Source organism: Felis catus, chromosome B1 (assembly GCF_018350175.1).
Source record: "Felis catus isolate Fca126 chromosome B1, F.catus_Fca126_mat1.0, whole genome shotgun sequence".
Taxonomy (NCBI): Eukaryota; Metazoa; Chordata; class Mammalia; order Carnivora; family Felidae; genus Felis; species Felis catus.
Window position 1 is genome coordinate 54997971 of NC_058371.1, and position 25935 is coordinate 55023905.

At 35.7% G+C, this 25935-nt stretch overlaps 1 protein-coding gene across 1 annotated transcript; it reads left to right on the top strand.

The window, feature by feature from the left end:
* Positions 1 to 1958: 1958 nt before the first annotated feature.
* SCRG1 (stimulator of chondrogenesis 1) lies at positions 1959 to 24443 on the top strand. The gene is made up of 3 exons (XM_011281579.4): positions 1959 to 2114; positions 21617 to 21872; positions 24210 to 24443. Exons 2-3 carry the CDS (start codon positions 21631 to 21633, stop codon positions 24262 to 24264), a joined length of 297 nt encoding a protein of 98 aa, XP_011279881.1. The 5' UTR covers positions 1959 to 2114; positions 21617 to 21630; the 3' UTR covers positions 24265 to 24443.
* Positions 24444 to 25935: the final 1492 nt, after the last annotated feature.

Genomic DNA, 25935 nt, shown 5'->3' on the forward strand with positions numbered 1-25935 from the left:
GAACCACCCTATGATCCAGTAATTGCACTACTGGGTATTTACCTTCAAAATACAAAAATGCTAATTTAAAGGGATATATACACCCCCATCTTTATAGCAGCATTATTTACAAGGGCCAAAATATGGAGGCAGCCCAAGTGTCCATTGATTGATGAATGAATAAAGAAGATGTGGTACACACACACACACACACACACACACACACACAGGAATATTATTTAGCCATAAAAAAGAATGAAATCTGGCTATTTGCAACAACATGGATAGAGCTAGAGAGTATAATGCTAAGTGAAATAAATTAGTCAGAGAAAGACAAATACTATATGATTTCACTCACATGTGGAATTTAAGAAACAAAACAAATGACCAAAAGAAAAAAGAGAGAGAGAAAGAGAGAGAGAAACCAAGAAACAAGATTCTTAAACCAAGAAACAGATTCTTAACTAGAAAACCAAGAAACAGATTCTTAACTAGAGAACAAAGTGAAGGTTATCAGAGGGGAGGTGGATGGGAGGATGGGGGAAATAGGTGATGGGGATTAAGGAGTGCATTCGTTGTGATAAGCACCAGGCGATGTATGGAAGTGTTGAATCATTGTGTACCTGAAACTAATTTAACACTGTATGTTAACTATACTGGAATTAAAATAAAATAAAAAAATAAAAACATGTCTAACTCAATGGAAAAAAATACACTAACTCGTTTCTATCTCCCCCTCTGCTCCAGCCCAAACTGCTCTTCTCTTTGTATTCTTTTTCCAAGATAAGTAATGCATTATTCATCCAAGGCTCCAAGTCTTTGAGAGTTAATAAAGTCTCCCTTTTCTCTCAACTACCTCTACCCTAAACATAAAAACCTCATTGGTTACCAAATATTTTCAGTTCTGCTTCCTAACTATCTTCTCTTTTGGGTTACTGCAAGAGCCCCTCTTCTGTTTCTAGCTTCCTTCCTCCCACATCATCCTTATTCCACACTGCAGTCAGGGGCTATCATTTTGAATACTTTTCGTCATCTTTCCGTTCACTTTCAGGACAAAATACAAAATGTTCAGTGTAGCATATGAGGTACTTCATCAACTTGCCTCTTTCTAGTCCTCTAATCTTTTCCCCTGCCATCCCTACTTCCAGCTACACTGAACTACTTGTAACCCCCAAAGTTGTTACCCTCTCCTTCACCGTCATGCCTTCCTTTGTACAACCCAGAATGCCCTTCCCTCCATTCTAGATTATCCCTATTATAATTTTTCCGACTCCTGCAACACTAGTCCAAATTGAGTTTTAAAAATTAACCAACAATTAAAGGAGAGTTAACAGATGCTACAATTCCAGTGCAGTTTGCTCAAAAAACAGACTGAAATTCCCTTTGTGCCTTTATTTGAGGCACAGGTTTCTTTTTTAGTCATTTTCTTTTTTACTTTCCATTGACTGGTAATGACTCCTTGGCGAGGACTTGGAGAGTTGGAATACATCTTCAACCAAAATGTTATAAGATATCTAGATGGTATCTAGAAAAAACATGAAGAAATTATGAAAGATGAAGAGGTGCTCAGCTATTTGCCTAAATCACATTAGCCATTTTTCCCCTTCCTTCTCCTCTCTCTCTCCCCACTCTCTCCACTATTCCCATCTCTTTCAGTCTCTCTCTCTCTCTCTCTCTCTCTCTCTCTCTCTCTCTCTCTCTCTCACACACACACACACACACACACACACACACATACTTCTCTTAAATTTAAAATTATTCTCTCTGTGTTCTTTTTAAATTCTTCAGGTTTTATATTTTATTACTCCAAGAGTCTGCCTCCCTGGGGTTCTTGTTCAGACTAGTTATTTCCCTCTGTAAAGAAGCTGTTCAGTTCATCCTTGCCTGGTTTGGAAGAATCCAAAGGAGGCAGTTCTTGCAGCCCTGTCTCACTTCCACTCCCCTCCTCCCCCAGTCCTGGCTGGAGCAGTGAGTCTGTCAATCCTAGGCAAGAGACAAGGCAGACAAAGGTTTATTTGTAAAGGACCTCCTTCTAGCACCTCCTTTTTCCTCCTTTTGCCCAAACTCACCCGGTGAATTGGAGCATTTAAGAACATTCTTCTGCCAAGAAGACCAAAAGGAACGAAGAAGAAAGGGTATGTATTTTTTTTCCTTAAAAATCACTTTGTAGCACATATTCTCTCCAAATTACTGCTATAGATTAAAGCAGAAATGTATTTATGTGTTGAGTCAAAAGAGAAATGCAGAGAGAAAGACTTTCTCTAGGGAGATGGATGTATTTTGACAAAGGTGATACCTCCTGGGATAAAGGAAAATAATCAGATTAAAAAGAACTAGAAAATGCTTATTCCTTAACTGGAAGAGTCGCTTCATCGTAGGTTTAAAAAGAGATAGCTCCCTCACTGGTATTCCTGATTAATGCCCGTGTCCACTCTGAATCTGATCCCATGTAACAAGACCTTGTTATTCTGCCTCTTCAGAACTATGCGAGAATGATGGAGTATATAAGTTTAGCCTTTTAATGCAGCAGCTATTTCTACGTGAAGTTAACTGCAATGTCTAAGAAAGTAAATGTTTTTGCTTTTAAAAAAAAATCTTGATTCCTAAAAAGGCACTGGTATAAATGTGTGATACAAAGAGCGAATTCACTGAATTCATCCTTGGTGTTCCCACCATGGAACACACTACAGTGTCTGTACTACTAAGATAAAGGGAACACTTTTTCCTTCTTGGCCTTATAAAAATTCCTCTTTAAAATTCCTTAACTTAGTTTATGCAAGCTGTAAAAAGCTCTCCCAAACGTGGGTCCTTTTCTCCAGCGATGGTGATCTACGGTGGCCAGGAAAATAAGTAGAATGGTGCAAGACTGAGTATTAATATCATCTTATAGCATTCTCCCAGAGGCCTGAAGGAAGATCATTTTCAGGGAGGATGTGAACTTCATTTTTCCACTGATGAAGGTCTCTTGGGTGCTTAAGCTGATCATGTCTGTTTTAATGATGTTTGAAGGGCTTATCCACTTACTAATATCACCTCTTCTTTAATACACACTTTAAGAAGTTCCATTCCAGAGCTCATTCTATCACAATCCTCTTCTGACACAGTTAATGAGAAAGAAAGATTTTTTTTTTTTAAATAACAGTGTTTTTTCCATCATCAAAGAAAGATGAATGGGAAACATCACAGGCTAGATGGCAATTTTAATCTCTTCCAACTATAATCTTTGTTACTCTAAATGTCAAATTCTGGGCTGGAATTGTCGTTTGCTTTTACAGCCTTTGCTTCTCTCTTGCTGTGTTTTGAAAGAAATCTGAAAATGGACTGCCCTTTCTGTCTAATTCATCAACTGTGTTTCATTCCACTGCTCTTAATACCAGTTCCCAGAATTGACATCAGTATGAGTATTGCACCATAAATCTCTGAACACTTAAACTGCATAGCCCTGTTAGTTTTGGCCATTACATGGGATAAGTTTTCTTTTTAAGTCTTCATTTAACTTAACCATTCAAAAGCCTTCTGGTGCCAAATACCCCCACACAATCAGAATTTGCAATTCCCTATCTATATGATTCTCGCAATGATTTGTTGCTTAATTAGGAATATCTTGCCCATGATTCTATATCCTCTGCCTTGATCATTTAAAAATTATGCCACTATTGGGATATGAATAGTACCATATAGTTTTAGCAACAATATTAGTTACATAAATTTGAATCCAAAAAAATCAACAGATAGCTATCTGAGGATATCTTGCTTATTCCTTTAAATATTCAGTTTTTAGCTTTATTTTCTTTTGTAATGTGGATGTACTCCAAGAGGAATTTTAAGTGCATGTACTTCAACTGAAATAGAAAAAAAAAAATAGAGCAGTTTGCTTCAAATTTGCCAAAGTCATTTCACTCTTGTTGGCACATGAAAATATATGGTTTTGATGGATTGCCAAGGATTAAGGTTGGTGTCTTCTAATGAAAAAAATAATCAATGTATCACAGGAACATACTGGGTCAAACATTTTTCCACTTGCTAAATAAAAGTTAAAGCTATTTATCTGCACTCAAGTAAAAGAAGAAGAGAAACTTTCAGTTCAAACATGTAATTTATAAAGTGCTTAAAAAAAAAAAAAAAACAACTACCAGTAAGTGCTTGCCAGGTGTGGAACTTTCCATCATAGTATGTGACTGAGAGACTGTGACAGAAACACTATTTTGTGCTCTGGCATGGACATAGTCAGAAGAAGTTCATGGTATGGCAACATACCCACTTACTTTTCCAGCAATTTATTTGTTCATTCTTTCGGTGAATGTTTTTGGAACATTTACTGTGAGCCCAGTATTAAAGCAGGCGCTCTGAGAGATGCAAAAGATGTAGTAGTTATAGCCCTCGCCTTCATGATGCTGGCATCTCCTCTTCCAGTCCTCTGAATGTTGGCTTGCTCCAGGTTTCAGTCTTTTGCCTCTTCTCTTCCTAATCTATACTCACTACCCTGCCAGTCCCATAGCTATAAATATGATCAATAAACATTCTGATCACTCTCAAATTTTTATTCCTAGCCCTAACCTTCAGACACATACTCAACTGCCTACTCAACCTCTTCACTTGGATGTCTAGTAGGCATCTCAAACTTAACTTGTCTGAAAATTTGCTCTTAAATTTCCCCCAAATTGACCCCACCCAATTCTGCCTCAGTTCAACAAATGTTAATACCACTCAGGTCAAAAACCTAACAGATATCCTTGATTTTTTTCCCTCTTGCCCCCTATCTTCCATCAACTTTCACCAATAGCCTTTTTCTTCTTCCAATTTTATCTCACCACAACACATCTTCACAGAGCAATCAAGGATTATCTAAGACATTATCAGATCATGTGACTATTCTATCAAAGTCTTCCAGAGGTGGGGCACCTGGGTGGCTCAGTCAGTTAAGTGTCTGACTCTTGAATTTGGCTCAGGTCATGATCTCACAGTTCATGGGATTGGGCCCTGCATCCATGCTGACAGCATGGAGCCTGCTTGGGATTCTCTCTCTCTCCCTCTCTCTCTGCCTATCCTCTGCTCATGTGCGCGCTCTCTCTCTCTCTCTCAAAATAAATAAAACTTTAAAAAAAAATCTTCCAATGGTTTCCTAATATAGTCAATAAAATCCAAGCTCTTCATCATGTTCTATAAGGCCCTTTATGATGTTTCCATCTCTTCCTTCCTGGTTCTAGGTAAATACACAGAGTGACCAATTTACTCAATGGCCAAATGCCTTTCAGTGAATTTCCCATTTCCAACTGAAGCCTCATTCTCTATCATTAATGGGCATTATTTAGTAAAATTCACAGTTCTTAAAAGAATGGATTACACATGACTGCTATAGGCACATAGAACAAGGGAGCTACTAGAGTGATATGGGCTGGATCAGGAAAGTCTTCTTAAGAGATGAGTTTAAGGTTTGTACTTAATAGATGGTTTGGTCAGAAATTAAAAGAAAGGGAAGAGGTGAGAGGGAACAACAAGGCAAAGACACATATAGGATTGAAGAGATAACTGGTCTGACTTTTTATTCACTGAGCAGTGGTGAATGGTAGATGTGGAGGGAAAGTGGAAGGAAAGCATTAGGATTAATCCCAAGAAGTTCACCACCTTTTAGATACCATGGAACCACTGCAGGATCTTCCTTAGGATAAAAAAAAAAGTGTTTTCAGAGACTAATTCATGTATTACTACATATATGGACCACACATTATTGTATTAGTCACTGGGTATGTGATGGTGAACAAAACAGACTGCCTTCATGGAGTTTCTGTCTTATGGAAATGATAGACATAAAATGAGTAAGCTCATAAGTACATAATTTAAATTGTGACAAATATTATTAGGAAAACGAAGAGGGCACTGTGACCGAATCAAGTTGAAACTACTTTAGATTGGATGGTCAGAGAAAGCCTTTAAAGAAATGATATTTCAATGGAGACCTGAAAGTCAAGAATAAGCCAGGCAAGTAAAGAGCATTCCTTGCAGAGAGGCAGCATGGATAAAAATCCTAATGGAGGAAGAGGGATTTCTATTTAATTATAAGGAAATACTCTCTATATTTATTGCAATATTTTTAAATGGGTCAGATGGGCTATTTTCTAACAAACTATAAATTATCAAAATTAACTCAAGAGAAGGAAACTATGTGATATTTAGGACATATTTATATTAGAAATTATTTATTACTTATCTGAAATTCAAATTCAACTGATTATCCTGTATTTTACCTGACAACTTTATATTTTAACAGTATTAAATATCAGCTGGGTGGCAATATCATGTATCTGATCAGAGACACAGGCGTGTAAAAGAGTTCAAGGAATGGGAATGGTGGTATATGGATTTTGAATTCATCTGCTTTTATGCAGCAGGGTGTAGTGGAGATACTCTGAGGAATATATCTCAGTTAATACCAATCTTTGTGATGAGTTTGCCCTAAGCTTTTTACTCACTTATCCTTTTCACCTTTTCTCATTATCTTATGACCCTGTACTTCTTTCTCAAACTTCTTCACTGGTTTATAAGATCTTTCTCTGACTTTTCTTCTACCCAGTCCACAAATGTTAGTTTCCCAGTGTTCTGTCCCTGGTCATCTTAATTTCTCCTTCTTAATACCTTCATTTATGCATACCAAAAAGAAAGACACCAAAATGCTAACAACACTTATCTCAACATGGACACTAGTTGAATTTTATTCTACCTTTTCTTCTCTTTATTTTCCATATTTTACACTGAGTATTATTACTTTTTTACTAAGTATTTAAAAAAATATTTGCAATCAGGTTTCTGGCTATAATTATAACTATCTAATGGAAAGAAAGCTTAAGCAGTTAACAGTCATGAAATGAACTCAGGAACAAACTACACCTATATGCATGAAATATATAAAGGGTAATCAGAGCTCAAGTTTAATAAATGCACAACTTTTTCCAGAAGCCACAAGGATTAGACAAAATTAAGCTAGATCACTGAAAATAAGAACATGATTGCATAGTAAACAAAACAAAACAAACCCTAGGGAGACCAAAACTATATGAAAAATGCTATTGACTAATAAAATAGAAAAATTCTTCAAACACAATTGGCAAAAAAGTTACAAAGAATTTATAACTCTCCCTCCACCTCTCTCCCTACATTTAATTTTTTGATAGAGAGTAATCTGGTAGGAAAGGCTAGAAAAAAGGGAAGTGATCTTTGTTGTTATTGTTGAATCTTCTAATAAAAGTACACACACATATAAATATATATTTTAAGTCAGGTATGAGCTGATTGGAATAAATGATAGTTTTGATAAAAAAGAAAAATAAAACAGAAATAGAGAAGTGCATTTTATTTATTTTTTTAATGTTTATTTATTTTTGAGACAGAGAGAGACAGAGCATGAATGGGGGAGGGTCAGAAAGAGGGAGACACAGAATCTGAAACGGGCTCCAGGCTCTGAGCTGTCAGCACAGAGCCCGACGCGGGGCTCGAACTCATGGACCGCGAGATCGTGACCTGAGCCGAAGTCGGCCGCTTAACCGACTGAGCCACCCAGGCGCCCCGAGAAGTGCATTTTAAAGTCAGACAAAACCCTGCCTTCCTGGAGCTTACATTCAAGTTCTGGTAGACATAATATTTTTAACAATTTAGAAGCTCACAAATGCCACAAAAAAGTAGAGCAATTAAGGCAGATTGAGAATATGTGAGGGGAGATACAGTTTTAAACAGAATACATTTTATTGAGGAGCAGAGTGAACAAAAACTTGAAGACAGTGAGTAGTTAGACATGCCATTAATTTGTTAGAAGAGCTTTTCTTTTTTTTTAAATTAATTTATTTATTTTGAGAAAGATAACATGCAAGCAGGGAACAGGAGAGAGAGAGAGAGAGAGAGAGAGAATCCTAGTAGGCTCCATGCTGTCAGTGCAGAGTCAGATGTGGGGCTCAGTCTCACAAATCATGAGATCACAACCTGAGCTGAAACCAAGAGTCGATGCTTAACCATCTGAGACACCCAGATGACCCTGAAAGAGCTTTTAAAGCAGAGGAATTAACCAGTGCAAAGGCCCTAAGGCAATAAGGTGTCTAGCAATTTGAGGATTAGCTAGAACAGGAACACCAAGGGGGAAGAGTAGATAATTTCAGAAAGATACCAGAGCCAGATTGCATATGGAGTCCATTGCAATAACTTTAGCTTTAACTGAAGGAATTGGAGTCATTGGAAGAGGATAGGTTTAGTTAATATTTTCTGAATTCTTCTGTACTGCTGGTACTTAGGACAGTGCCTGGCATAAAGGAAGCACTAAAAAAATGTCTGTTACATTGAACCAAATTAAACCAGCTTGCTCCTGTTTTCCTCTCTCTTACATAATTACTTAATTACTGTATCAGTGAGTCCTACATGAGTGCTATTCTTTGACTCCCTCGCTTTCCCAATATTGGCTTCTCTTCTCCTGGATCCCCTTGCAGCTTGGACTTTGGTGTGGGCAGAGGAATTCTTTTGTTTGTTTATTTTTATTTTTGAGAGAGAGCACATGCACACTTACATGTGCAGGGGACAGGCAGAGACAGAAGGAGACAGAGGATCCAAAGTAGGCTCTGTGCTGACAGCAGAGAGCCTGATGTAGAGCTTGAACTTACTAAATGTGAGATCATGACCTGAGTTGGGGCTGGATCCTTAACTGACTGAGCCACCCAGTTGCCCCCAAAATAATTGTTAATGATCCTTTATTTTTTTATATATTTTTTGATGTTTTTATTTATTTTTGAGACAGAGAGAGACAGAGCATGGGCAGGGGAGGGGCAGAGAGAGAGGGAAACATAGAATCTGAAGCAGGCTCCAGGCTCTGAGTTGTTGGCACACAGCCCGACGCGGGGCTCGAACTCACGAGCTGTGAGATCATGACCTGAGCTGAAGTCGGACGCCCAACCAACTGAGCCACCCAGGTGCCCCGATCCATTCTAACTTTTTAAAAATTTATTTATTTTGAGAGAGAGAGAGAGAAAAGTGAAGGAGGGGAAGAGAGAAAGGGAGAGAGAGAGAGAGAGAGAGAGAACCACAAATAGGCCCTGCACTGTCAGCATGGAGCCAGACGTGGGGCTTGAACTCACAAATCGTAAGATCATGACCTGAGCCAAAGTCAGACATTAAACCAACTGGGCCACCCAGGCGCCCCTTGGGTAGAGGATTTCTAAGTCACCTGAAGCAGTATATGAAGATTTGAGCCTGAAGATAAAAGAATGATTCCAGGCTACTTTTCAGCATCCTAAATAATCTAGAACAAAATATACAAGCATCATTCCAGAAGTAGGAAGAGCAACCTGAATGGCTCCTTGTGCAAACCATAATGGGTCTTATTTGTTGTAATTTGGGACCCAATAGCTACTTACCCTATCCAACAGATGAGAGTCAGAGCAACCATTAATTCAAATTGGGAAAGGTTGTAGAAGGGAGAAACAACGTTCTGAGAATTTGGCTTAAGGATTAAAATTATCAAAATACCATATAGCTCATTTTTAGAATCTGTAAGATTTGGGTATGTGTCTTTCATATGCCTCCTGAAATAGCTGCAAATAGTATTTAAGAGTAATATGGAAAGCTTTGCTTCTACCCAAGATAGAGTAACAAGAACCAGATTTACTCACTTATCTGATACAACAACAACAACAACAACAACAACCCCCAGAAAAAACATATGAAACAACCTCTGTCAAAATACTGGATTTAAAGCAGGGAAGGACATCTTCCTATAATAGATGGGAAACAAATAAGGTATAATTTCCCCCAGTCTATTCCCTTAAAGGAATTTCCAGGCTGAAAAAATAAAAGGAGAGGGAACACAGAATCCAACAGACTACCTGAATTGAGAAATGGATCAGAGAGTCCGAGAGACCAAAGCAGTCACAATTTACAGAAAGAGTACTGGAGAGAAGAAAGATACATAGAGAATGCTGGATGTCTGCAGAGGGCCCCACTGAAGAGTTCAGAACACTGATATGTGTGTGCAAATGAGGAAACTATCCATGGTCAGGGGGAAAAATCGGAAAGAATTAGACAACAGAGTTTATGACACTCACAAAAAGCCAGGCATACTTGCAGACAGATTGAAAAAAACTTGTAACTCATTGACCATTGGATAGGATACTCAGGAAGAAATGGCTTCAATAGTGAGGAATAATTAACCTTTGACTGAGTCAGAACCACCTAAGAAATCATAAAAGCAAGCCCTGAAAGAATTAAACTGTTTCCAAGGAACTTAGTTATATCCCATAACAAAGCACAAGAATATTTGTAAGAATACAAAAATATCCAGTACCCAACAAGGCAAAATTTAAACTGTCTGACATCCAATCAAAGATTACCAGCTATGGGAATGCAAGCTGGTGCAGCCACTCTGGAAAACAGTATGGAAGTTCCTCAGAAAACAAAAACAAAAACAAAAACAAACAAACTAAAAAACAACTACCCTATGATCCAGCAATCGCACTACTAGGCATTTATCCATGGGATACAGGTGTGCTGTTTCGAAGGGACACATGCACCCCCATGTTTATAGCAGCACTATCAACAATAGCCAAGGTATGGAAAGAGCCCAAATGTCCATCGATGGATGAATGGATAAAGAAGATGTGGTATATATATACAATGGAGTATTACTCAGCAATCAAAAAGAATGAAATCTTACCATTTGCAACTAGCATGATGGATGCTAAAATAAGTTCTTTTGAGAGAAAGAAAATAATATAGGTCAGAAACTCAGATCTACATAAAGAAAGGAAGAGCATGAAATAAAGAATAAGTAAACATAAAAGAAAAACTTATTCTTCTTGTTCTTAATTGATCAAACAGGTAACAGTGTATTCAAAATAATAGCAATAATGTATTCAATTATGCATGTTTATGTATATATCATATATACTTATTATGCTTATATGTAAGTGAAACAAATGACAGTTATGATACAAGGAATGAAGAAAGGAACTAAGATAATTTGTTATTATAGAGTACTCACACTGCTCATGAAGTGGTATAGTCTTTTTTAAAAGGGGACATAGATTAGTTGCAAATGTATATTTCAATCTTCAGGGCAACCACTCAAAAAAAAGTAAAATAAAAAAGGTATAAATGATAAGCTAAGACAGGAGAGAAAATGGAATCATTTTGTGGTTTTAATTAACCACAAAAGGAGGCAGAAAAAAAGTCAAAGAGAAAATAGTAACATTTAACAAGGGCAACAAATAGAAAACAAAAACAAATATGGTAGATATATGCCCAAATATATCAATAATCACTTTGGATGTCAATGGTCTAAATGTACCAATTAAAAGACAGATCATCAGACTGGATTAAAAAACATGACCCAATGTTAAATTTTGTATATAATGCTTTATAATTTAAAAGCATTTTTAAATTATTTTTTTCCATTGAGATAAGTGTACTCTTTAATCCACATTTTCTATTTGACCCATCTCTCCACCTACCTCCCTTCTTATAACTATCAGTTTGTTTACTGTAGTTGGGAGTCTTTTTCTTGGTTTCTCTCTCTCTTTTTTTCCTTCGCTCATTTGTTTTTTTTCTTAAATTCTAAATATGAGTGAGATCATATGGGGTTTGTCTTTCTCTGACTGACTTATTTCACTTGGCATTATTCTCTCTAGCTCTGTTCATGTTGTTGAAGATGGCAAGATTTCATTCTTTTTTATGGCTGAATAATATCCCATTGTATATGTATATACATATTTACCATTTTTTGTGCTTTGTTGTTTATACTTGAAAACTATACATTCAGGATAATTTTATTTTAATATTCCCCATTTTATGAACATTTCCTCAAGTTCATGAAATGTTTAGATTCAATTATTCTAAATTCAAATTGTTATCTTCCACTTCTCTGAGCTGAATTTTGGTTAAGAAAAATAAAATGATTGCTCATATCTATATCTTTTTTCCCATTTTAATTATTTATGTTTATACCTGTGCCATTCTAACATCTTTAAATACAATCCTCTTCTGGGTCAAATCATAAAAGGATCTCTGAAGGCAGCAATGATGTTTGAATAAAAGCATGATCAGATTACAATTGTTTTCATTTGTTTTAGTGATAAAATTCAAGTCATACTGAAAAATTCAGTAATATTTAAGAGGGAGGTTGGTTTTGTTTCATCTTTGCTTTTGATTAGTTGGTTGGTTTAACAAATAAATTAAAAATCATGTAGAAGCTCTTGCTCTAAAGTAGGATTGATGGTATCACAAATTTAAAAATAGGTTACCCAACAAAATTCTCATCATTCGTCATGCTGGTTGACTATTATTGACTGGTAGATTTTATGGATCATCCACATTAAGGTTTGTTCTTCTTAAGTACCTTTCCTATTGGTATAGGTATTAGTCTATGCTATAGACTATGCTATAGTCTATGCTATGCTATAGTCTATGCTATGCTATAGTCTATGCTATAGTCTATGCTATAGACTAATACCTATACCATAGGTATAGACTATGCTATAGACTAAATTGTGTCCCCCTCCAAATTCGTATGTTGACGTTCTAACCTCCAATGTAACTGTATTTAGAGATAAGGTCTTTTAGGAGGTAATTAAGATTAAATGAGGTCTTAAGGGCAGGGTCTTAATCTGATAGGACTGAAGAAAAGGAAGAAACACCAGACACTTCTTTCTCTCTCCATGTATGCACAGGAGAAAAGCAATGTGAAGACACGTTGAGAAAGAGGCCAGCTGGTAGCCAATGAGAGAGGACAAATCTGCTGGGATCTTTGACTTCCAGCTTCCAGAACAGTGAGAAATAAATTTCTGTTGTTTAAGCCAGAAACTGTGGCTTATCCAAAGCCATTTGGATATTATATCCAAACTGTGGTATCTTGTTGTGGTAGTTATTATAAGTTTTAGTAAAGAATTGAGAATGATGTTATAAAGAAGAAAAAAAAAACAAAACATGACCCAACTGTATGTTTTCTATAAGATACCTACTTCAAGTATAAAGACACATAAAAGGGTGCCTGGCTGGCTCAGTTGGAGAAACATGTGACTCTTGGTCTTCAGGTAGTGAGTTCAAGTCCCATGTTGAGTGTAGAGATTACTCAAAATCTTAAAAAAATAAATAAAGACATATATAGATAAAAAGTAAATGGATGGAGAAAAATACACCATACTAACACTAACTGAAGAAAGCAGGAGTAACTATATTTATTTGAGACAGAGTAGATACCAAAAGACGGTTATCAGGAATAAAGTAGGATATTACATAATAATAAAGGGGTGAATGCTCTGGTAAGACATAGCAATTCTTAATGGGTATGTGCTTAACAAAAGAGCATCAAACTTCACTAGGTAAAAACTGATAGGATTGTGAGGATAAAGAGATGAATCTACTATTTGTCATATATTTAAATATCCCACAGAAATGGATAGATCCAGCAGGCAGAAAATCAGTAAGGACACAACAGAACTCAACACCACCACCAATGGACTGAATATAATTGACATCTATAGACTACTTCACCCAATAATAGCAAAATAGACATTCTTCTCACAATCACATGGGACATTCACCAAGACAGAGATCATAAAACAGCCCAGAGATCTGGGCCATAAAACACAATTTAATAAATGGAAAAGAACACAAATTGTACAGTGTCTTCTCTCAGATCATAATGGAATTAAACTAAAAATCAGTAACAGAAAGAGAACTGGAAAATCCCAAAATAGGTGGAGATTAACATAATTCTAAATAACATATTGGTGTTAAAAAGAAATTGCAAGAGAAATTTTAGAATATTTTGAACTAAAAGAAAGAGAAAACAAGTGAAATAAGTCAGAGAAACATAAAATGCCATGACTTCACTTATATGTGGAATCTAACAAACAAAAACAAAAATAAAAACAAAAAAGAGAAACATGATTCATAAATATAGAGAACTAGTGGTTGTCCAAGGAGAGGGGTTGGAGAATAGGCAAAATAGGTGGAAGAGATTAAGAGGTACCCATTCTCAGTTATTTTTTTTTTAATTTATTTTTTTAACTTTCCACATTTTTTTTAATTTTATTTTTTATTTTTTTAAATTTACATCCAAATTAGTTAGCATATAGAGCAACAATGATTTCAGGAGTAGATTCCTTAGTGCCCCTTACCCATTTAGCCCATCCCCCCTTCCCACAACCCCTCCAGTAACCCTTAGTTTGTTCTCCATATTTATGAGTCTCTTCTGTTTTGTCTCCCTCCCTGTTTTTATATTATTTTTGTTTCCTTCCTTGTGTTCATCTGTTTTGTCTCTCAAAGTCCTCATATGAGTGAATTAATATAATTTTTGTCTTTCTCTGACTAATTTCACTTAGCATAGTACCCTCCAGTTCCATCCACGTAGTTGCAAATGGCAAGATTTCATCCTTTTTGATTGCCAAGTAATACTCCATTGTGTGTGTGTATAAACATATATACATATATATAATAAATAAATATATATATATATATATATATATATATATATATATATATATATACACCTCACATCTTCTTTATTCATCCATCGATGGACATTTGGGCTCTTTCCATACTTTGGCTATTGTTGATAGTGCTGCTATAAACATGGGGGTGCAGGTGTCCTTTCAAAACAGCACACCTGTATCCTGTGGATAAAGGCCTAGTAGTGCAATTGCTGGATCGTAGGGTAGTTCTATTTTTAGTTTTTTGAGGAACTTCCATACTGTTTTCCAGAGTGGCTGCACCAGCTTGCATTCCCACCAACAATGCAAAAGAGATCCTCTTTCTCTGCATCCTCGCCAACATCTGTTGTTGCCTGAGTTGTTAATGTTAGCCATTCTGACAGGTGTAAGGTGGTATCTCATTGTGGCTTTGATTTGTATTTCCCTGATGATGAGTGATGTTGAGCATTTTCTCATGTGTCAGATGGCCATCTGGGTGTCTTCTTTGGAGAAGTGTCTATTCATGTCTTTTGCCCATTTCTTCACTGGATTATGTTTTTTGGGTATTGAGTTTGATAAGTTCTTTATAGTTTTGGATACTAACCCTTTATCTGATATGTCATTTGCAAATATCTTCTCTCATTCTGTTGGTTGCCTTTTAGTTTTGCTGTTTCCTTTGCTGTGCAGAAGCTTTTTATTTTGATGAGGTCCCAGTAGTTCATTTTTGCTTTTGTTTCCCTTGCCTCCCGAGACATGTTGAGTAAGAAGTCGCTGCGGCCAAGATCAAAGAGGTTTTCGCCTGCTTTCTCCTCAAGGATTTTGATGGCTTCATGTCTTACATTGAAGTTTTTCATCCATTTTGAGTTTATTTTTGTGTATGGTGTAAGAAAGTGGTCCAGGTTCATTCTTCTGTATGTCACTGTCCAGTTTTCCCAGCACCACTTGCTGAAGAGACTGTCTTTATTCCATTGGATATTCTTTCCTGCTTTGTCAAAGATTAGTTGGCTATACGTTTGTGGGTCCATTTCTAGGTTCTCTATTCTGTTCCATTGATCAGAGTGTCTGTTCTTGTGCCAGTACCATACTGTCTTGATGGTTACAGCTTTGTAGTATAGTTTGAAGTCTGGGATTGTGATGCCTCCTGCTTTGGTTTTCTTTTTCAAGATTGCTTTGGCTACTCAGGGTCTTTTCTGGTTCCATATAAATTTTAGGGTTATTTGTTCTACCTCTGTGAACCCATTCTCAGTTATAAAATAAATAAGTCACAGGGATAAAAATTACAGTATAGGGAATATAGTCAACAATATGGTAATAACTTTGTATAATGATAGATGGTAACTACATTTATCATGGTGAGCATTTCATAATGTACATAACTGCTGAAACACTATGTTATAAACTTGAAGCTAATATAATATATTGACTGTACTTCAATAAAAAAATAAAAGGAGGAAATTAGGAGAAGTGGAAAAATTTAAACAATGACTTATGATATTTGATATCACACAATTGGATGATATGAAGAAATTATTAAATATTTTTGGTGATAAAGAATATTGTGTTATGTTTTCAAAAAGTCCTTACCTTTAGTGAAATATACTGAAATATTTGTAGATAAGATGAGATGCCTAGAATTTGCTTCAAAGTACCCAAAACTGAGGGAGAAAAAAAGTGGAGGTATAGGTGGAAATAAGAGAGGCAATGGGGTGACAATAATTGAAGTTAGCAGATAAGTATATAGAGGTTCATTAAATTGTTATCTCCACTTTGTATATACTTGAAGTTTTTCACAATAAAAAAAATAAAAATCAATACTTTAATAACAAACAATTAGAGCAGAAATCAATGAAATTAAAAACAGGAAATCAATAGAGAAAATCAATGAAACCAAAAGTTGGTTCTTCAAAAAGATTTAAAAAATCAACAAGCCTCTAGCCAAGCAAACTAAGAAAAGAAAGAGTACACAAACTACTAACATCAGAAATGAAAGAAGGAACATCACTACAGATCCCATGGAAATTGAAAGGATAATAAAGCAATACTATGAACAACTCTATGCCCATAAATCTGTTAAGCTAGATGAGTGAACCAACTTCTTACAGGGCACAGTTCACACAGATACAGACAATCTGAATAGACATATATCTATGAGAGAAATTAATAATAATTAATATCAATAATTATTTAATTATTAATTAATTAATAATTAATAATCTCTGCACACAGAAAGCACCAGACTCAAATGATTTCCCTGGTAAATTTTATGAAACATTTGAGGAAGAAATTATACCAATTCTCTACAATCTCTTTCAAAGGACAGAAGCAGAGGGAATATTTTCTAACTCATTCTATAATGCCAAGACCAGAAAAAGACATTACAGGAGAAGAAAGCTATAAGACCAATATTTCTCATGAACATGGATGCAAAAATTCTCAGCAAAATATTAGCAAATTGAATCCAAACAAGAATAAAAAGAATGATATGGTACAATCAAGTGTGATTGATGTATGCAAGGCTGGCTCAACATTTGAAAATCAATTAATATAATCCATCATATCAGTTGGCTAAAAAAGAAAAATCACATTATCATATCAGTAGATGCAGAAAAATCATTTCAGGAAACCTAATACCCATTCATAATAAAATCTCTCAGTAAACGAGAAATAGAGGGGAACTTTCTCAATTTGAGAAAGACTATCTACAAAAAACCTACAGCTAACATCCTTAATGGTGAGAAACTCAAATCTTTCCTAAGATCAGGAACAAAGCAAGAACATGCCCTCACCATTCTATCATACTGAAAGTCCTTGCTAATGTAATAAGGCAAGTAAAGGAAATAAAAGGTATATAAAGTAGGAAAGAAGACATAATACTATCTTTGCAGATGGCATGATTATCTATGCAGAAAATCCAAAAGAATCAACAACAACAACAAAAAACTTCCAGCACTTGTAAGTAATTAAAGCAAAGTTGTAGGATATAAAGTTAATATTCAAGCATTAATTGCTTTCCAACATACTAACAATGAAGAAGTAGAATTTTAAACTAAAAACACAATACCATTTATATTAGTGCCCCCAAGATAAACTACTTAGGTATAAATCTAACAAAACATATACAAGATCTACATGAGAAAAACTGTAAAACTCTGTTGAATAAAATCAAAGCATTAAATGGAGAGATATTCCATATTCAGGGATAGAAAGATGCAATATAGTCAAGATGTTAATTCTTCCCACCTTGATCTACAGATTCAATGCAATCCCAATCAAAATCCCCAAAAGTCATTTTGTGGATACTGACAAAATGATCCTAAAGTTTATATGGAGAGGCAAAAGACCCAGAATAGTCAACACAATATTGAAGGAGAAGAACAAAGCTGGAGAACTGATGCTACTTGATTTTAAGATTTACTATAAAACTGCAGTAATCAGAACAGTGTGATACTGATAAAAAAAATAGACAAATTGATTAACGGAACAGAGTAGAGCTCAGAAAAGGAATCCCAAAAGTATAGTCAACAGATCCTTGACAAAGGAACAAAGGCAATACAATGGGCAAAGAGAGTGTCTTCCCAAATGGTGCTGGAACAACTGCACATCCACATGCAACAAAATGAATCTACAGACTCTACATCCTTTGCAAAACTTAACTCAAAATGGATTATAGACCTAAAAGGAAAATTCACATCTATAAACCTCCAAGAAGATTAACACAGGAAAAAAAAACCTAGATGACCCTGGATATGGTGATGTCTTTTTTTTTTTTCTTTTTTTTTTTTTAGATGAAGGCCCCAGATCTCTGTTAGTACTGCTGATGTTTAGCATGGAAGATACTCGTTAGTTGTGAGTCAAGTCTGAGATCATCCTGGCTGCTATATGGAGAAAGAATTTTTATCATGTCTTTTTTTTTTTAATTTTTTTTTCAACGTTTATTTATTTTTGGGACAGAGAGAGACAGAGCATGAACGGAGGAGGGGCAGAGAGAGAGGGAGACACAGAATCGGAAACAGGCTCCAGGCTCTGAGCCATCAGCCCAGAGCCTGACGCGGGGCTCAAACTCACCGACCGCGAAATCGTGACCTGGCCGAAGTCGGACGCTTAACCGACTGCACCACCCAGGCGCCCCTGGTGATGTCTTTTTAGAGACAACATCAAAGATATGATCCACAAAAGAAATAATTAATAAATTAAACTATATATCAGTTAAAATTTCTCTGTGAAAGAAAACGTCAAGAGAATTAGACAACAAGCCACAGGCTAGGAGAGAATATTTGTAAAAGACACATCTGATAAAGGACTGCTATCTAGCATGTACAAAAATTTATTAAAACTCAACAATAGGAAAACAACCAATGATTAAATAATAGGCCAAATGGGGTGCCTGGGTGGCTCAGTTGGTTGAGTGTCATACTTTTGATTTCAGCTCAGGTCATGATCCTGGCTCAGGTCATGATCCTAGGGTCATGGGAACAAGCCCCACATTGGGCTCTGTGCTGAGTGTGGAGCCTCCCTAAGATTCTCTCCCTCCCTCTCTCTCTCTCCTTCTGCCCCTCTTCCTTGCTTGTGTGCTCTCTCTCTCAAAAAAAAAAAAAAAAAAAAAAAAAAAAAAAGGTCAAGGACCTTAACAGACACCTCACCAAAGAAGATATACAGATGGTAAATGTATGTATGAAAAGATGCTCCACATCATATGTCATCAAGGAAATACAAATTAAAACAACAATAAGATAACAACAATAAGATACCCCTACACACCTATTAGAATGTTCAAAATCCAGAACACTGACAACACCAAATACTCGTGAGGGTATGGAACAACAGGAATTCTCAAATGTTGCTGGTGGCTATGCAAAATGGTACAGTCACTTTGGAATACAGTTTAGCAGTTTCTTGTAAAACTAAACATATTCTTATCATATAACCTGCAATTGTGCACTTTGGTATTTATCCACAGGAGTTGAACTGGCCCATAGATACTTACAGCAGTTTTATTCATAATTACCCAAAATTGGAAATAACCAATGTCCTTGAGTAGGTAAATGGATAAACTGTGGTACATCCAGACAATAGAATATCATTTAGTACTAAAAGAAATGAGCTGTCATGAAATGAAAAGACATAGAGGAAACTTAAATGCATTTTACTAAGTGAAAGAAGCCAATCTGTAAAGGCTACATATGGTATGATTGCAATTATATGACATTCTGGAAAAGGTAAAACTATAAAGACAATAAAAAACACCAATAGCTGCCATGGGTTAAGGAGGGAGAGATGTATACGTATATCACAGAAGACTTTTAGGGCTGTGAAAATACTCTGTATGATATTATAATGATAGAGAAATGTCATTATACATTTGTCCAAACCATAGAATGTACAACACCAAGCATGAACCTTAAGTTAAAGTATGGATTTGGGGAGATTGTGATGTGCCAGGTAGGTTCATCATTGGCTTAAGAAAAAAAGTAACATTCTGGGGGCACCTGGATGGCTTAGTTGGTTAAGTGTACGACTTTGGCTCGGGTCATGATCTCACAGTTCATGAGTTTGAGCCCTGCATGGGGCTCTGTGCTGACAGCTCAGAGCCTGGAGCCTGCTTCAGATTCTGTCTTCCTCACTTTCTCTGCCCTTCCCCAACTCATGCTTTGTCTGTCTCTCAAAAATAAATAAACATTTAAAAACAAATGAAAAAAAAAAGTACCATTCTGGTGAGTGAAGTTGATATCTGGGAGACTATGCATGTGTGAGGGCAGAGAGTATATGGGAAATCTGTACCTTCCTTTCAATTTTATTATAAAACAAAAACTACTCTAAAATTGTCCTTCTGTAAAATCCATAATCTTACCTAAATTAATTCACCTTTGAGATGTATCTAATCATTGAAAACTTCATACAAAATTTCCTTTCAACAACATTGTTTTCCTTCAAAGTACGATGTACATATATATCTTCCTCTCTTTTTTTAATGTTTGTGTACTTATTTTGAGAGAGACTCAATTTATTTATTTTGAGAGAGAGTCTGTGCTGTCAGCACAGAACCCAACACAGGGCTCAATTCCCTGAGCCACGAGATCATGACCTGAGTCAAAATTAAGAGTCCAACGCTTAAATGACTGAGCCATCCAGGTTCCCCTCTTCCCCAATTTTTAATACTTCATGGTAGGAAAGATACTTTGGCATCAAGATTAAATCTGAATGGCTGTGGATTCCTCCACTATTTTGCTAGTTTCCTTTACTACAATAGCCTCACCTTTTCATGTCTAACATGAAAGCCAGAGAAGCCTGATTAAATAGATGAGGACTATTCCACAGTTGTATGCAAATACCGTATTTAAAGAATTATCTCCTGGAAGAGGAATTACACTTGTTTGGTATGACCCCAAGAACTCAATCTGGGACTGGTTTGGTAGGAGCTACAGAAAAATACTTTACAGTAAGGGAAATGTTAGAACTGCATCAGTGGAGTTTATGTTGACTTAGTCAATCATGAGCTCCCAGCATGGTAGGTGTTCAAGAACAGGCTAAATGTTTATTAGGGGGAATTCAAGCCTCTGTTTTCAACCAAGGTGAAGATGAAGCAATCTATGTGGGATAAAACTTCACAATATTACTAAAAATTTGCAACAAAAATGAGCCCCCAAATAATTCTGCTGGATTTAAAAAACTTAATTGAGCAATAAATATATGTGTAGACTATCATTTGTCAATGTCAGAATAGATAGGTTTTTTATTCCTGCAGGCTGGAACCCAACTTCTTGGACAATGTTGTTGTTAGAATATGCAAATCAAGAACCAGTAAACTCGATGATGATATTTGTCCTAGAAATTCACTTGAGTTTAACCACCTTAAAGAGCAGTTTTTCTCTGCTGAATGTACCAAAAACAAAAAATTACTTTGAATACTTAAAATTGCGGATTCTGGCTCTTACTATCACCTCTCCCAGTCCCCAGCATTTCTTATTTAATGTTTCTTTGTGGAACCCAGGCATTTGATTTTAAACAATTATTCTATGGGATTTTTATTGTCAGTAGTCATAAAATTACACTGAGAAACACAAAGAAAAGAGTAGAAAAGATCAACTACCAATCTTTCTATCCAAGTGTTTATGAGAATGCTACAGAACTTCATGTTCAGATGAATTCCATCTTTAAAAGAAACAAATACTGACACATTTTGCTTTTTTTTTCTATCTCAGGGCAAAGAGCCAAAATGAAATTGATAGTTCTTGCTGTCACTGTTGGCCTAACTTTGCTGCTAGGAGTCCAAGCCATGCCTGCAAATCGCCTTTCTTGCTACAGAAAGATACTCAAAGATCGCAACTGTCACAACCTTCCAGAGGGAGTAGCTGACCTGACAAAGATGGATGTAAATGTCCAGGATCATTTCTGGGATGGGAAGGGATGTGAGATGATCTGTTACTGCAACTTCAGCGAATTGCTCTGCTGCCCAAAGTAAGGAAATGTAATTGCAAAGTATATAGCTATGAAATGTATGCACAACAACTCTTTTTTTAAGACAAACTTTATAATGTGTTTGCTGAAATTAATCACCCTTTAGTAAAATCCTAATTAAATTTCAGGTTTTTTCTAGAATCATCACCATTGTATACGGAACTGAATGTTTTCATTTAAAAAAACAGAGTTTGGCAGATTTTAATAAAACTAAATGAAATCCAGAAAATAACACTCCAATACATTAAATTCTAAATTCCCTGACTTTACCACACACACACAAAAAGAAATGCCAGCAGAGGTCAACTTCAAGGTTGATATCTTAAATCAATGTGAACTAATAAAAGGCTTTAGATAAAAGATCCTACTGAACAGGACCAATTAATTGGGCAGAAAAGTGGTAATGGTCAAAGAAAAAGCTTCTAGCTCTATATATAAGTTAACTAGAAACAGGGGCGCCTGGGTGGCGCAGTCGGTTAAGCGTCCGACTTCAGCCAGGTCACAATCTCGCGGTCCGTGAGTTCGAGCCCCGCGTCAGGCTCTGGGCTGATGGCTCGGAGCCTGGAGCCTGTTTCCGATTCTGTGTCTCCCTCTCTCTCTGCCCCTCCCCCGTGCATGCTCTGTCTCTCTCTGTCCCAAAAAAAAAAAAAAAAAAAAAAGAAAAAAGAAATGAACTAAATAAAAACTAGCTACTGATTTGGAAAGTAGGCACATTTTAAGTATAATACAATGGTAGATAAATCAGTAACTTTTTTTTGGTTCTTGTTCTTAAAATCATCTTCCTCTTGGTTACTAAAGAGTCTCAAATCTATGATCTTGGCTATTTCATACTGAAATTAGCTCTTTCAAATTACTTACAACATATGTCATCATATTTTCATTTTTCTAAAAAAACCTGTGACGTAGAAAGGGCAGATATAATCATCCTATCAAGAAAAGGTGCAGAGAGGTAAAATGACCAGCACTATCCCACACAACTGGTTAATACCAGTACTGACATTAAAATCCAGGTCTTCTGATTTGGACCAGATAATTTTTTTTAACAAGGCAGTTGGTTCTTAATGTGCAGTTCCCAGAACAGCAGCTTCAATGTCACCTAGTTCTTGTTAAAAATGCATGTCTATCCTTGAGCCTTAGACCAGACCTACTGAATCAGGAATGCTGGAGATAAGGCATAGCAATTATGACTTAACAAGCCCTGTAGGTGATTCTGCTAAAAGTTTGAGAATCACTCGTACTAAATATCAAGAACTTGAGTTAACTGATGCATTAAAATGACTTAATTTTTCCCAGACTACACAAACGAAATGCCACTTAATATTGAAATACCATTTTCACTTTTTTGTAATTGTAAGACTTGAAGCCAATTAACTGAAATGTATTTGTATTTATTTTATGATATAATTTTGTCATCATCTGTGTTAATGGATGAGAACAGAAGTCTGGACATACAAAAGTACTTTCTATCTGATTTTAGTTACCTTTTCCCCAGTCCCAACAGATTTACTTTGCTAAGTTTATTTCCTTTTTCCTTCCACTGTCAACACAAATTTTAATTTGCCATCCTGTTTTCTTTTCATTTTTATTGAAATATAATTGACATATAGCACTGTAGAAGTTTAAGGTGTACAGCATAATAACTTGATAGACATCTATTACGTAATGATTATCATAATAAGTTTAGTTAACATCCATCACCTCAAGAAAAAATTTTTTCTCTTGTGATGAGAACTTTTAGTGTTTATTCTCTTAGCAACTTTCAAATATATGACACAGCACAGTAAACTATACTTATGTTGTAGTTTACAGATGAAGTATATTTCTAATGAGCCATTGTAATACAATTTTATATTATCCCATGCATTTTTATACTTTACCTTTTGTGACCTTTTCAACAACAGTAGGATTGAATAGTTTAACATTTGTCCTTTCCCTATAAAGCCTAGAAATTTGTTTTTTGACTTTTCTAAGAATTTTTTAACCTTATATTTCTTATCTGTAGATTTAAACTGCATGGCCCATCCGCACTCATATCAGAAAAATAGTATTTTTGGTATGATCATAAGGTTTTGAAATCATTTAATTTTTCCTTTTCTTTATAGGTAAAGGATAGCATAATATAAATGGCAAATGGGAGGAAAGTAGGAGAATTCATTACCTTCTTGGTCTTTGTTGCTTCTGTGGCAAGTCCTCCCACTCATTCGCTTTGTAGTTTATTCCCTAAAAAGAATAGTTATATCTGAAATCCTGGAAATCATTGTCCATTTTTAATCCAGAAAAGATTAATAGATATCTCAGTTTTCAGCTGAATTTAACTCATGTCCTACTCTCTTTCAGAGATATCTTCTTTGGACCAAAGATCTCTTTTGTGATTCCTTGCAACAATCACTGAGAATCTTCATGTATTCCAGAGAACATCATCTTTCATTTCCCACATACTGCACTATATCAACATAACTGCATTTCAAGTTTCTATCCAGTGCAATAAAGCACAGATTCTATACATTCTTACTTGTCTAAAACAGTAAACTTGAGTTAAATAAGTAGTAATAAAAAATAATTCAATTTGAATTTTCTCTGTGGAGATTGTTCGTACTGGTTAAAAATTTTGGTTAGAGTGGCATCTGGGTGGCTTAGTTGGTTAAGCATCTGACTCTTGATCTCATTTCAGGTCTAGTAATCTCAGGGTTGTAAGTTTGGGCTCTGTGCTGGGTGTGAAGCCTACTTAAAAACAAACAAACAGGCAAACAAACAAAGAAAAGGAAAGGAAAGAAAAGAAAAATTTTGCCTAGAAAATTTTCATTTGTGAGGTGTTCAGTAGGCTCAGTAGAAAAATTTTTGAATAGTTCAATAGCCATAATCCTGGCTCAAAGGTGGAGAACTTTTAGTTCTTAGTTGATAGTTACTGACCAGGTAAACTTAATGGAAAGAATCAGATATAAACTGAAGTTCTCAGAAAGGAATCTACAAGTTTTCTAGTAGAAAGGACTGGGGCACCTGGCTGGTTTGGTTGGTAGACCAGGGTCCTGAGTTCCAGCCCCATGTTGGGCATAGAGTTTACTTTAAAAACAACAACAAAAGAAAGACAAAGGGAGCCAATATTTAAGTACATATTATTATGTATGCCAAATATTTCAAGTCCATTTTCACTTCACTCTCCCAAAAAACAACAAAACCTTCACGGTAAGTATTCTTAAACCCATTTTTCAGATGCTAACTTAAGATAATTGCTAAAAATCAAGGCAGAATTTGAACAGAGTTCTAATTCCAAAGCCCATATGCTGCACACTCACACATATAGCTCTATTCTCAAAATTATGATGTTTATCCCTGATGTATCAATTTTTCTTGAGAATAACATATTAAAAGAAATTTGTAATGGATTAAAGTCACATGAATGTTAAAGGTAAATCTTCAAAGATATTTTCTGATAGAGGCAGCTTCAGACTATGCCCCATATCTCAGGAGGTATGCATTGACTAGTGGCCATCAGTGATAATTTCAGAAAGTCCTTCATTCTATAAAAATGTATTAAATGTTTGCTAAGCACCAGCTATTATTTAGATCTGGGGATATAGTAATAAATAAGATGGACCTTTCCTCTTGGAACTTGTATTCTAACAAAGTTTAATAACTACAAAAAACAATACTTATTTATAAATGGGAAGCCTGCCAAAGAGGGGAAGTTTAGAGGCTAATACAAAGTATTGTTATGGGGAAAACTTTAGTACCATACCATGCAGTAGACCTATCATTTTGTGAATAAAAGTGACATTACTTAATTGAAATACGTACTTGGAGGTCCCTGATCTGTTTCTGAGGACCACACCCAGAACAGTATCTGTTCTCTATTTAGTATCCACTAAGTGTTACTGGACTGGACCAAACAATTTTGAAGTAGTCAGAATTCAGTTCCCCTTAAAATCTACACAAAAATCAGTCAGTGTTTTAATGGTATGACCTCCTACAAAAATGCATGAAGAAGTAGAATTGTTTAAAAAAAAAACCAATTCATTAGGGCTTTTTTCACTGAATTAATTGGTATTAAAATCAGACTAAATAA

Bases quoted from the DNA above. Each gene is read 5' to 3' on its own strand.
- SCRG1 (XM_011281579.4), top strand. From the start codon at position 21,631: ATGAAATTGATAGTTCTTGCTGTCACTGTTGGCCTAACTTTGCTGCTA. The intron at 21,873-24,209 runs GTAAGGAAATGT...ACTCTCTTTCAG, and splicing joins GAATTGCTCTGCTGCCCAAA to AGATATCTTCTTTGGACCAA.